At 39.8% G+C, this 12,757-nt stretch overlaps 2 protein-coding genes across 3 annotated transcripts in view; both read right to left on the bottom strand.

The window, feature by feature from the left end:
* Positions 1 to 8,295, bottom strand: part of LOC146488383 (uncharacterized) — a 46,427-nt gene extending 38,132 nt beyond the window's left edge. Inside the window, exons 1-5 of one of the 2 annotated variants that reach the window (XM_085117024.1) lie at positions 8,170 to 8,295; positions 3,961 to 4,130; positions 3,422 to 3,583; positions 2,268 to 2,362; positions 520 to 1,004 (exon numbers count right to left, since the gene is read on the bottom strand). In XM_085117024.1, the coding sequence (XP_084973150.1) occupies positions 520 to 1,004; positions 2,268 to 2,362; positions 3,422 to 3,516 (675 nt within the window). In that variant the 5' untranslated portion in view covers positions 3,517 to 3,583; positions 3,961 to 4,130; positions 8,170 to 8,295. Of the gene's footprint in view, positions 1 to 519; positions 1,005 to 2,267; positions 2,363 to 3,421; positions 3,584 to 3,960; positions 5,834 to 8,169 lie in introns of those variants that run through there. The other variant, XM_085117014.1, reaches the window with a different exon arrangement.
* Positions 8,296 to 8,597: 302 nt separating this feature from the next.
* Positions 8,598 to 11,933, bottom strand: LOC146488382 (synaptonemal complex central element protein 2-like). The gene is made up of 5 exons (XM_085117038.1): positions 11,811 to 11,933; positions 11,208 to 11,322; positions 10,348 to 10,520; positions 9,452 to 9,589; positions 8,598 to 8,829 (listed from the first exon to the last, which is right to left on the bottom strand). The coding sequence occupies exons 2-5, from the start codon at positions 11,309 to 11,311 to the stop codon at positions 8,756 to 8,758; spliced, it is 489 nt and encodes a 162-aa protein (XP_084973164.1). The 5' UTR covers positions 11,312 to 11,322; positions 11,811 to 11,933; the 3' UTR covers positions 8,598 to 8,755.
* Between the last annotated feature and the right edge of the window lie 824 nt (positions 11,934 to 12,757).

Below are 12,757 nucleotides of genomic sequence, written 5' to 3'. Positions count from 1 at the left end.
CCAAAGGGGATTATATCACCTTGTAATGCTGTGAGCCAGTGAATCAGCAACACTCCATGGAATCAACAACACTAGCACATTATTCTCGTTAAATTTCAAAGTTGCGGAAATCCAGAAATATGCAGGTTGGCAAGTCTTCAAACCTCCAAGTCTGCAGGTCTTCAAGTCTGCAAGTCTGCAGTCTGCATTTGTCGCACACCGGGCCCATGCAAAGAGGTGGTCTGTGGACTCAGTCAGGTGGAGGTGTCCAAGGACCAGAAATTAGTCTTTTTGGGTTACCCATCCAGTCAACAGCAGATGTAAGTGAATCTCCAATCACTGTTCAGTGTTTGAGGGATAATGACCTTCCACTAATAAGGCCACTGGCCAGGCCCTTTTAAATTCAATTTTATGCAGTGCACTTGTATTTTGCCATTGCCAACACTGAGAGTAATATAAGTAAAGTCGTATCACACCACCAAAAAAATAAAAGGTCACAGAAAGTAGATTCACTAGAAGATGTCAATTAATATAACATACCTGAGTATTATCTTGAGAATTCTCCACTTGTACTGTGACAGTAACCTTCTCCCATTCTTCCAATTTAGGTTCACTTGGCACAGATAAGAAGCTGTATTCTGCACACTCCTGGGTTACTGATATTTCTCTGTGATTAAAGCTTACTACTAGTTTCTGCCATAATGATAGATTTGCTAATTTAAACAAGCCAAATATGGAATTATTTCTGTGAAACGAAACTGTTCTATTCTGAATTACAATGATATATAAAGTTTCAGATAAACTGCCTGCAGCAACATTTACATTTACAAGAAATCTACTATTGTCTAATTTCTGCCTTAGAATGACTAGTAAAGAATATTGTATTGGGTTTAGGGTTAATAAATAGTCTTTGTCTGAATAAAATGGCAAAGTTGTGTTAGTCTCTTCATTATAATTGACATTTGTCGTCTTCCTGCTTGAATTGCTTAACACTGGTCTTTCTGAAGCATCAGATCCATATGCACCTGGTGAATTTAAAAAATATATATGTATTAATAATAATTATATTCTCTTTTTTTAAAACTGTGGCGGGGGGGGGGGGGGGTGGGGGGGAGTGGAAGAAGACTCCAGTATAAAATTATAGGCCTGGGTGATCATCATAAACTTTTGAAAAACCCCTAAAGGTTGCTAGAATATCAGTGGTGGGTATGGCTAGTATTCATTTTCATCCCTAAGAGGTACAGCATATTATTTATAATTGAGAAAAGAATAGAAGTCAGTTGATTGGCAAATAGTTTTGTCATATTTTTGGCTTAACCCTGAAAGGTACCTTAATGTTTATATATCTTATGCCGATCATTTCAAATTTTAAATAGCCAATCACGTACCCAGAGTCCTCAGGCTCTTTGGCCAGCAGTTGGTTGCCAGGAGAGACTCTGGGGAACTAGAATTTTATATTACCACAGGATTTCTGTGGTAAAACCATGCAAGCCGTTATGGAGCAGCCAATTAAAAAATTAAAAATTTTTAGAAGTCCCCAGAGTCTCCTCTGGGGACCAACCGCTGACCAAAGAGCCTGAGGACTCTGGGCATGAGATTGAATTTTAGCACCCTAAATAGTAACAAGGAAGCTGAACCCACAAACTTAGCTCCTAAAAGATATGATGATCATCCCCATTATTTTTAAATGGGAGTCCCCTTCCCTTCCCCTCTATTAAAATAAAACAAATGGAGTAGAATAGTCAGAGGAGAGACCCTTAGAACAAGGTTGCCTAAGTATAGTACCTCCCCTGTCACAACCTCCAACCCAGATTCCTGTCTTATAAAGTAGTAAAGACAAAGACTCTCTGCACTTCCATGTAGAATAGTTTTTAATTTTGACGGAAGTGAAATTTCACATCCTTAGGACTACACTACTTTCTGTTGTTGCCAAATTCATTGACAAAGTAGGCTGCGAGTCGAGAGCAGATGCCTTTTCCATTTCCGTGGCAGTTGAAACAAAAGCCGGAAAAGGCATCTGCTCTCGCAGGCTATTGACAAGCTGTCACCCAATGAATTTGCTGAAGCATCACATTGGGTGTTTTTCAAAAACGTGGGTTTTGCAAGCAAGCATCTCTTCCACAAAGTCAAACAGCAAAAAGAGCACAAAACCTCACAGAAATGCTTGTTACACAGGCTATTGAAACCAGAACCAACACCTACACTACACAATCAAGAGACAATGATTACATTTGTGTTATCATGACCTAAATAGGCATAATCATGGAGAATTAAACTTATTTTCTGACCTGTTTCTTCCAATTGAGGAAATTCAGTAAAAATTCTGTTTTGATGTCCATCCCCAGTGACAGTAGAATGAAGCAGCAAAAAAACTATAATAAATCTGCAAGAAAACAGTAAGTACAATTTATTTATGTAAAAAGACAAAGCATGATAGTAAATTACTAGAACAAAGGAAGCTAACTGCACCACACAAAAATCACATGAAGTAGAAAAAGAAAATATTTTCACTCATTTTTACCTTGGGGTTGTCATAACAACCTCCCAAGGTTTTGTTACTGCTTTGGGGGCACAACATCAGTACATTCCTTTGTTGTTTTTTTTTCTGTAAGCTTTTGTGTTTTTTCTTGACAGATCTTCAACATTCTCAAGGGAGAAAAGTCTATACAATACAAACTGGTATTGAAAATGTGTGGAAAATATATAACACTACATAGACAAAGGAGTCATATTTTATGCCAAAATGAAACACAACAGAAAGTCTTTCTGTACAATTTAATTGTAATTGTTACTAAGCTATTTAGGCATAGGCATACTTAAGGGGGATTCCCTCCCTGCAAATTCTCAGTTTCTATAAAGGGCAACATGTCAGAAATTAGACATATAAACATTCCCTCAGAAAAATAACATATATCTCAAGGCACTGAAAACCAAAACGCAACACCCCCGCTTGAGTTAAGTTCAAAGCTAAAAAGCTGGGAATGAAGTCAGTCAACAATTATTGTCTACAATGAGAACTATTAATAAGTGGATTTTATAATGCCACAACAACTTCAAGGTTATTGTTGCCACCTTCGCAATACGTAACTATCAGCGTATTCACATAACATATAAACAGGTCTGCCATAATTCGACCAAACTAGACGCACGTCTTCTCGATTATTCCCCCACCATGTTTATAGGTAAAGTGAAAAATATGCAACACTGATCACGGTGGTGTAAAAAAGTTAGTTAAAACAACGATGAAACTTATTGGCAGTCACTCATCAGTTCAACTGAGATGTATGACAACTATTTCATTGCGCGGTTGTATTTCACGTAACTTTTCCGTTTCGCGTAAAAATTAATGCTTTGATAGCTTCGAAATTGACCCAAAGCAAAACACACACACATACGTCCCGTCAACACAATCGGTACAACAAATCAGTTACAGCTGACTTACCTCACGAAAAGACCAAAGAAGGAATTCAAGCTGAGATGATCTCTCAAGTTCACATGGGCATTCACGGCCTTCTTCACAGATAATGGAGTAATCATCGCATCCTTCGAGACGCCAGGCTTACAGAATGGAATGACAGTGGATTAGATTTAGAACAAAATCTCCCTGTGAAAGAAGCGACATTTCCATTGATATTACAATTATTGACATCTGATGTCACGCTACTACTTTCACCGACACGTAGGTGATTCTGGTATGTCATAAAACAACAGATATTCAATTCAGACACATTTGGTTGTCGAAATTATGAAACACGGAGTCTTTGGAGACACTAAGCTCACTAATCCAGGTGATTCAACGCACGTTGAGTTGTTTTGATTGAACTCCGCACAGCTTCCTTGAGGATCTCCCTGTCCTAAACTTCTATTCACGTTCTTCATCACTCATCGAGAATGGCGCTTGCACAGCATATTTCAAAGATCAAGTTAGAATTCTACACACGTCTCTATGAGACTTCTCTTTGTGAAAAACACTTTTCCTACCTGCAGTCTTCAGTCTGGATACTGCCCGCCTCCGTGTGTTCAAAACACAGCGCGCGATCTCCAGCGCAAGCCATGCGTCAGGACTGGATCCAAGTGGCTTCCTTGCCCAGTCAACGACGACAACAGGTCTTTGTTGCTTCAAACAGGGAACACCTTTATTGTTCGCTGCTCTGTGGGTGTAATGCACTCAATGATGAAGGATCCCTTTCAAAGGTTTTTGTTACTTCGAATGGAACTGAGATTTTGGACTGAGACAAATTCGCATACGGTGGATCACAGAGCTCTGGAATTTTAGAATAAACGGTGCATTATTAACCCAAGCTGTTAAAGTTTGTTCAGGACGAAAACAGAAATACAATCCGTCCGTATCCGGTCTTTGCCTCTTACTGAGCGCAACGTGATAAGGTGTCACGCAACCGCCTTGCTTAAGATTTTTACGATTGGTTAGTATTGTTTAAAGTTTATGAAAGTTTTGATTAAAAAGGGAACAAGTAATAAACACACGAGATAATATTAACTGTTCTGTTCTCATTCATTCTTTCCGGCACTCAGTGTAATGCCTCAAATGCCCACTAATACCTTAATACCTTTTAAATACTCCAAACCCTCTTAAAAACGACCCCGGGTAAATTTTAATAAAGTTATTTAATAGTTGCAGTTACTATGGAACGAGCAAGAAGATCAATTCAACCTAGACTTCTGTTTCGCTGAATACTCAACAAACTAGCTACAAATCCTGGCATGGAGGCCGTAAACCACAGCACCAGGGGAAACCCATGCCGAAAAACCGGACGTGCTTGCGTGGCCTCAGCCACGAAAAGAATCCGGAATCTGGAATCCGGTGGATAGAATGGTATGGAACTGCTGTTGCTGCAAAAAAGGCAAGATCTGGGAAGACGGTCAGTGCCCTTACTTCGATCTACGATAAAGGGAAGAGGGCTAGGTGACCCTTACTCAAATATTGATACAAATATTTAAAAAAAAAGCTAAAAAAAAAAATGTATCAACGCCTCCCACCGGCCATGTACTCGCAACTTGCCCCCTACCGACTTCCATCTTCACCGGTACAAGCACTTTTTCGAAAGCAGGATGAAAGTTTCAGTTTGCAAAAGTCAGTCGACTGGCAACGAGTTCATTTCATTCAGATTTGAGGCCAGGTGACCTATCTGTGTTATCAGGTTCAGCCGGTCTCTTTCGACCATGAAACAATCTTCAGGCACTGATGGACAAGATTGCACGAACGACCAAGATTCCAGATTCTAGTCGGAAGCTGAAGACTGAGTCAAGCGGACCGTGCGCATAAAAAGGAATTTGTAAAAGTAAAAGCTGAACATCATCTTGTCATGAAAATACTTAAAAACTGGTGCGAGGAGGAGATAAGGCAAGTCCTTTATAAGACTATTGTATATGTCACAAGGCGATGATAAGAATCGTCACAGTCTGAAGTCACGAAAAAAAAAAACCTTCTTCGAATCTTGCAACTTCTGCGGTTGATTTAACCCGCTTGCGAAAGATAGTGCACTGCATAAGAAATGCTTTGCCGTAAGTGGCGCCCAAACGAAACCCTTCAGCATAGTAACCTGAAAATATAGAAAACACATGGGCGGCCTAGCGTTGACAGACCACTCCGACGTATTATCACGGTATGCAGTAAACGACTGAAAGGGCACGCAAAAGTGCCTGCATTATCCGTCTCTCACGATCACACACATGTTTTAAATATTATTATCACCTTTTATCAATACTCAAACATGGCATACAATTTAAAAGCAATAGAAAGATGTGTTTGAAATGTCTAAGTCTAGTTTAAGTTTAACTAATCTCGTGACTTTGCTCTGCACTGACCATGGCATGCTGACATGACATTTTCAGTTTGTGGTAGACGGACTGAATGTATTCACTATTAGACAATTTATACCGTGCACACACGGATAACGAGTAGAATCTCCGTAAAGAGAGGTTTGTTTTGATAACTTCGTCGTGATTTACCTATGTCTAAGGAGGACACAGAGCGAACGGTCACTCAGATGGAGCAAAAAATCGCTCGTGTGGATCAACTGGGATCAATAATGAAAATTGAGACTTACTTGCGTGAATTAACTTTGCTTTCAAGATCTTTCAAGGAAATCAACTTATTTTTTTAGTCGACCCAGGGTATTTGAACGCCTTATTTGTCCCGGCCGTGGGGTATTTGCCGGGTTGTTTTCAGAAAACTGAAATCCCAATGCCCGGGGGTAGACAAGAAATAAACACTAAACAGGTCGTAATAAGTGGGTGACCGTAAAACGGGATTCCAATGTACTATTTGCTTTTGGAACAATAAAAGTCGCTCACTATGTCGAGCCATCTAACGAAGATTTTGAAATTGAATTTCGAAAGAAAAACCTTTTCCTTAATGGCCCGTATGAAACCGAGAGACTACATTTACCCTTGCATTTTGTGGACCATTTTGTGGGCCATCGATAAACATCTTCTCAGTGAAGAGGATTCTCGATTAGTGTGATAACATACGCGTAGAATAAGCACCCACTTCAAAAGTCCTGCTGAGTGCTCACGGGACCCAGTGACTCAAGCTGCAAGAGATCCGTGACTGGCGAAGAATAAATGAAATTTAGATTGTTTGCGCGAACAAAAGACTTGCCATTAATAAATATAATATGGAGAAGGCGGAAATTTTGCCGGTTACCGATTGACTGAGTGTCCAGCAAAGGTAAAAATAAACAACCCTTTAGCAGAAAGTTTTTATATAGGAGTAGTGTAAAATATAAATCGATGGTGCTAAGTGGCTGTAAAAGCTATAAGTGACGTTAGAAGCATTCATGACTCCTGGTAAAATTTAGTCGGGTGTGGTCTATATGGGGCATTTACGAATAAGCGGTGTATGCCAGCGTCCCATCTTTTTGAAAGATAAGCTTTTTATAATTTGCTTAAAGCAACACTTACGAGTGGAGGCTAAGCTTGCGGAGGTCAGTTCCATGTTGGGCACGCTATTCAAGGTCGAAGTCGTAAACTGAGGTGGTTTTGGTGTCTAATAACTCTCTAAAAAATAGCCACACCTCACGAGTTTCTTATCTAGCTATCCGCACACTGTTACATAATCTTCAAGATCATCCTGCAAAATAGTTTGCCACCCTCTGACTATTAACCGTTTACAGAAGAAGAGAAGGCGGAAATTTTGCCGGTTACCGATTGACTGAGTGTCCAGCAAAGGTAAAAGTAAACAACACATTTGCAGATAGTTTTTATATAGGAGTAGTGTAAAATATAAATCGATGGTGCTAAGTGGCTGTAAAAGCTATAAGTGACGTTAGAAGCATTCATGACTCCTGGTAAAATTTAGTCGGGTGTGGTCTATATGGGGCATTTACGAATAAGCGGTGTATGCCAGCGTCCCATCTTTTTGAAAGATAAGCTTTTTATAATTTGCTTAAAGCAACACTTACGAGTGGAGGCTAAGCTTGCGGAGGTCAGTTCCATGTTGGGCACGCTATTCAAGGTCGAAGTCGTAAACTGAGGTGGTTTTGGTGTCTAACTCTCTATAAAATAGCCACACTTCACAAATTTCTTATCTAGCTATCCGCATACTGTTACATAATTTTCAAGATCATCAGTGCAAAATAGTTTGCCACCCTCTGACCAGGGGCACCCAACGGATCGTTTCGGTAAATTACCTGTTCGGAAGGCCCTTAATCCCCTACAATTTTCCAAAGGGAATTTTTACCTCGAACTTTCGCGATATGGGAAATTTAAGGCCTAGTGTTTTCGGATTGATAAAAATGTCGTGTCGGGTGCCGAAAAAAGGTCATCTAAGATCTTCGGAAAGGAAATAAGGCCTAAGGATCTCGGGAAATGGACAAAGATGCCCTAGAAATTTCGAAAAGACTAAGGTTGCCCTAGAATGACCGAACAGATAAAAATATTATAGCGCGGTCTCAAATGAACCTTCAGAGCTTTAAAGGTACCCCAGATAGCCTAAAATAGCATTTCAGAGGATCTAAGAGAAAACTGTCGTTGGGTGCCCCGGTCTGACTATTAACCGTTTACATCTTTTGCCAGATCCTAAATTACGGTGTAGTGAAACCAAGCTAAATCACTTTTCCTTTAAAGCATTCCGGCTGAAACCTCAAATAGCGACTCAGACTTAGGTGAATTAATGAATGAATTAATTTTCTTGTTTAAAACAATACTGAGCTATTCAGCGAAACCTACCTTTTGGTGTTGCTTTTGATTCGTCGTAGATAAGGATCCTTTTCGATCACCTTCCACCGCAAAGTATTTAATGAGAAATATGAGCTTAACCTCACATATGAAGTGTACAATTTCAGACGAGTTGTAATGCTGTAATACGATTGAATGATTGAAGTGGCTGTTTTTCTAACCTTCGGTGGAAAGCTATACGACCAAGATGGAAAAAAGAACTGACGGCGACATTCGAGAATAGCTGCGGTATGGCTATTAAAACAACTCCAAAAATAGGAAGTTACAAAGCCGGAAATAGCTTGTTCTTTCTAACTTGCTGACTTTTAACGACTGTAGTACTAAATAAATCTTTCCAGTAAGAAATATCTGTAAATGCGTCATAATCTCTTTTAGAAGCACATCTCTAGCAAATAACCAGAATCATTCGAATTATAAGATAGTTTTTAAAAACTTTCTAATTTCACGGCATTTTAATTGTAAAAACAGGTGCCTCTATGAACAGTTCTCCTACGGCACTATTGTAACAATAGGCCAGTCAATCACGATTTGATTTACAAGGATAATTCAAATAAAGCTGCAAATTAGGTTCATGTGCCTACACAACTTGCATGTCGTTATAGAGGACACCAAGAGCTTGTTTGAAGTCCATCAGTTCACCCTCAAGTTTACCTACAGAAAAGATGAAAGGATATTGGCTCAGATTGGTATGTGGCGGAATGGGAATGAAATTAAGGCAAACATGTGAAAGATTTTGGCCTCTTTTTGCTCTTCCAAAAAGTAGATTAGCTATCGATATATCATCGCTTAAGTAATCGGGTTCCTCACCCTATTTGGGCTCCTGACCTAGATTATTCATCCCACTTAGAAAACAAATTGGATATTATGAATCGCAAACCGCTTTTTCTGTATGCTGTATCCAGTGGGCCAAAGTCGGCAAGATCAAGGTAATTCAAGTCATTTGTCGTGACGTGCTCAAATTGAATTAACGCCATTTATTTCACATAAACTTCCCTTTAAGCCCACAAACACTCGCCGCAGACATTGAAGACGCGACTGGTCACTAGCACTAAATGCACGTAAATTACTGAATTGAAATACGCTATGACGTTGGACTTCACAACGGGTTTTTCATAAGGAGAAATGGTTTATTACAGGGGAAATGGGACCAGATGGTCTCTATTAGTCTATAGGCAACTGGACTGCAATTCTGTCAGAGCTTGAGGTCAGCATCGGATACAATATAAAATTCGTTATTATTCCACTAACTCATGATGTATTATAAATTACATACTTATTCTTTCAAGAACTGCAGATAATTCCTGAAGTTTGTCCTGAATGGTTTTACTATGCCTCTCGTAAGTCTGAACGATACTTTCTTCCAAAACATTGCATGAAGTGTTGATCTGATCTTCAAGAGCTTTCTTGAAATCTGGAAAGGTGAATGATGGCGAAGGAAATGAGGGTCTAAATAAGAACGTAGCACATAGCCCAGTGGACAACAAGTATCCAATATATTTCGTAACCAAGTCAGGAAATCTGGACTACTTGAGGCGGATGATCTGGTCTAAAAAGGTCAAAGCAAAGCGTGCGCTACTCATGCAGGACTGACCGTCGCAGTGATTAAAAAAGCATTAAAAAAGTAAATCCTGAGTTCGACTTGTGGTCTAGAAGGCGATCGGTATTCTTCCACCTCATTTGTCGTTGTAATTAAATTTCCAGCCTTCTCCTTAAGTTTAATGCAATACGTTTTTCCTTCAGCGGGCGTTAACTTAAGACATTTCCCTGTTTGATCGTACTGTCTCAGTTTGATCTCTTTTTAGTTAAAGACAGGGAAACTGTCGATTGAGAGAGACAATGGTGTTCACAAAATGAAATGAAATCTAACCTTTTTTGCTGTACGTACTTGGCCTAGCAACAATTTTGTTAAGCCGATTTTCTAGATCGTTCTGGCATTCTTTTTAGGGCAATCATATTTAATTTCCTGTGGTGAACTAAAGATATTGGAGAGATTTATGAGGTTGGCGCGGACAATGAAACAATCAACAACTAGCGAAGATAGGTCAAAAGTCAGTTTCAACAAACGAAAGACGAAAGGTATCAGCCGTTCCCTCTGACCACAATGGAGCGAACTGGTAGTTTTAATTAACTCTGGGAATGAGAAGAAGTTAACAATGCCAACTTACGTACCATTCAACAAATCTGTGTCTCGCTTTCTTTTGGCATTGATGTCATCAATAAGCTGTTGGCAGCTCCTCTGAATGTCGTCATGGGAAGCATTTTCGTTAGGTACAACATCCTGCTTCGATCCAGGTGTACTGCTGCCTCCTTTACCCGGCTCCTTTGCTCTCTCTTTAGGTTCACTTAAACACAATTATCTGTAATAAGGTACCCATTGAGTATTTATCATTGCTGATGACTGAACCCGTAAACTGACTTTTCAAGGTGTGCAAACCCTCCCGGCCCCCCACACCCTTGTGTTAAAATTCGGTTTGTGTGGCCTGAGTCCGGCGTAAGGGAAGATGCAGAAGATGGTGGAAAATTTCGCCAGTAGTCTAACCCCAGAGGCTGATAAGTTGAAACATCTTTGTCTTGAAGCTTTAATCGATTTAACTGGTCTCCTTAGATTTAGTAACGCAGGAGTGAAGTACCTGAGTAACGTTGATGTTTATTACACGATGGAGATTTAGGGGCTGTTTACATGGAGGGAGGAAGATCCTAGCACTAGGAAGATCCTAGAGGGCGGATCATCCTAGCGCCATATGTTTATCTCTATTCAATTTACATGCAAAAAGTTTTACTTGGCCCTAGCGCTTGGATCTTCCTAGAGATAGGAACTTCCTAGCTGAGAGACAGGAAGATCCTAGCACCATGTAAACTACTATACTTTCGCGAGGAATCGAAGGTCTTAGTACAAGGGACAAAAAGAACAAACATGGCGGACAACAAGCTTTCTTCAACTAATAGATCTTATCCGGCGGATAGCGACTTATTCGCTGGAAAAAGAGATCCACTCTTTGAACAACTGTTGCCAGGATATTTAAGCTTACCATGCCTCTAGATTATCTGCTCTCGATACAACATCTGCCTTGGTGTTGTGTTCTTTATTTTCGTCGGTGTCTTTGCTTTTCTTAGCTGCTTTCTCTTTTTCCATGGGTCTTTATGCTGAAACGCGAAATAGGTTTTACTGCAGATGTCAGTGGCTAATAGAAGTGCAGCCTTTTTATTCTGTCTTTCTTATGTCACATAGTATTAAACGTAAAATAGCAAGAGACTTTCTCTTGGAAAAATAAGCTTAAGTTTTCCTGAATCTTACGAAACAACTTGCTGTAGGTTTATTTTATTATTATTATTTTTTTTTTTTTTTGACGTGTGAACTCAGGTTTATTCATTTAAACGTTAAGAAGGGTGTGCTCGGTAAAATGTGTTCACGCCGCTAATATTCTGTGAACGTGTTGAGCTGTATGGCCTCGGCAAAATATGAAAATGAGGTTTTTAAAGTCAAGTTTGAGTTGTTGGGCCTGTGGAAAAGTTTGCCACCTCGAACTAAACAAAAATAGAAGCTAATAGTGCCCTTCAAGCAAATCCAGTCGGTGTACAGAAAAAAAAAGCGCTTGTATAGAGCACTACACATTCCACCAACAAACACCTACCTCTCGCTGAAAAAATCTGGGTTGTCTAAAGTCTTGAGTTGAAATATTTCAGGAAGTCGTAAGCGAAAAAACGTTTTACGGAAATCTTGCTCGGCCGGTGGCGCGCCGCGCCGCCAATTTCCCGCCTAAAGTAGAACACTTGAAGGAACTGAGCTCCAGTTCACAAGGGGACCCCAGTGACAAAAAATATTTTTCAACGAGACTAAAATACACTGTCAAAATTTAAGGCAGAATGTAAGTGTCGCTGGGAAAGAATTAATTTTCTGTAAAGGAATGAGATTAAGAGTGTGGGTACCAACAAATGTATTCAAACAGGAGCCATACGTACGCCACAATCGGGGATTGTATGTCCGGCTCCTGACTCAAATTATTGCCTTTCTACTACCACCCGGTGGGAATTTTTTTTGCTCATCACGGAACAATGACATCACTACGTGGCCGAATCACGTGCCTTTCCGTGTTGCAAGTGAAATCGAAAATGGCGTCCGGAGGAGTGTTTCAGGTGTTCTTTGCACTAGTTTTGGCTTGCCTGTTCAATGAAGTGTCAGCGTTTGATGGTGGAGACGCAGCCGCTCTTATTATAGGTCTTATTCTTGGTATTATGGGAATATGTGCTTGCTTAGGAGCATATGCCAGACGACAACAAGGAGTGTGAACTTCAGCATGTCAGGACAATTTACCTAAAGCTTTAGAAACTTATAGATGATCGAACTTGGTAATTATATACAGAAGAAGAGAAGTGCTCAGTCAAGGCGTCGAGAATAGGATATGGATTTTTTTTTACTTTATATGCATGGATCTTCAATCTATCAGCTTGCCTTTTAATTTGAACACACTAAGCTTGTGGACACTTTCACTTTGATTTTCTTCATGCATCGCAAATTGTTCTTCCGCCTTTTCTCTTGGTTATGATTCTTGGTTGATCAAGGTTTGATGTCGGATAAATC

Source organism: Pavona decussata, unplaced genomic scaffold (assembly GCF_977016875.1).
Source record: "Pavona decussata unplaced genomic scaffold, jaPavDecu1.1 SCAFFOLD_9, whole genome shotgun sequence".
NCBI lineage: Eukaryota > Metazoa > Cnidaria > Anthozoa > Scleractinia > Agariciidae > Pavona > Pavona decussata.
The sequence above is the reverse complement of the archived record's forward strand: the minus strand, read 5'-3'. Positions and strand labels throughout refer to the sequence as shown.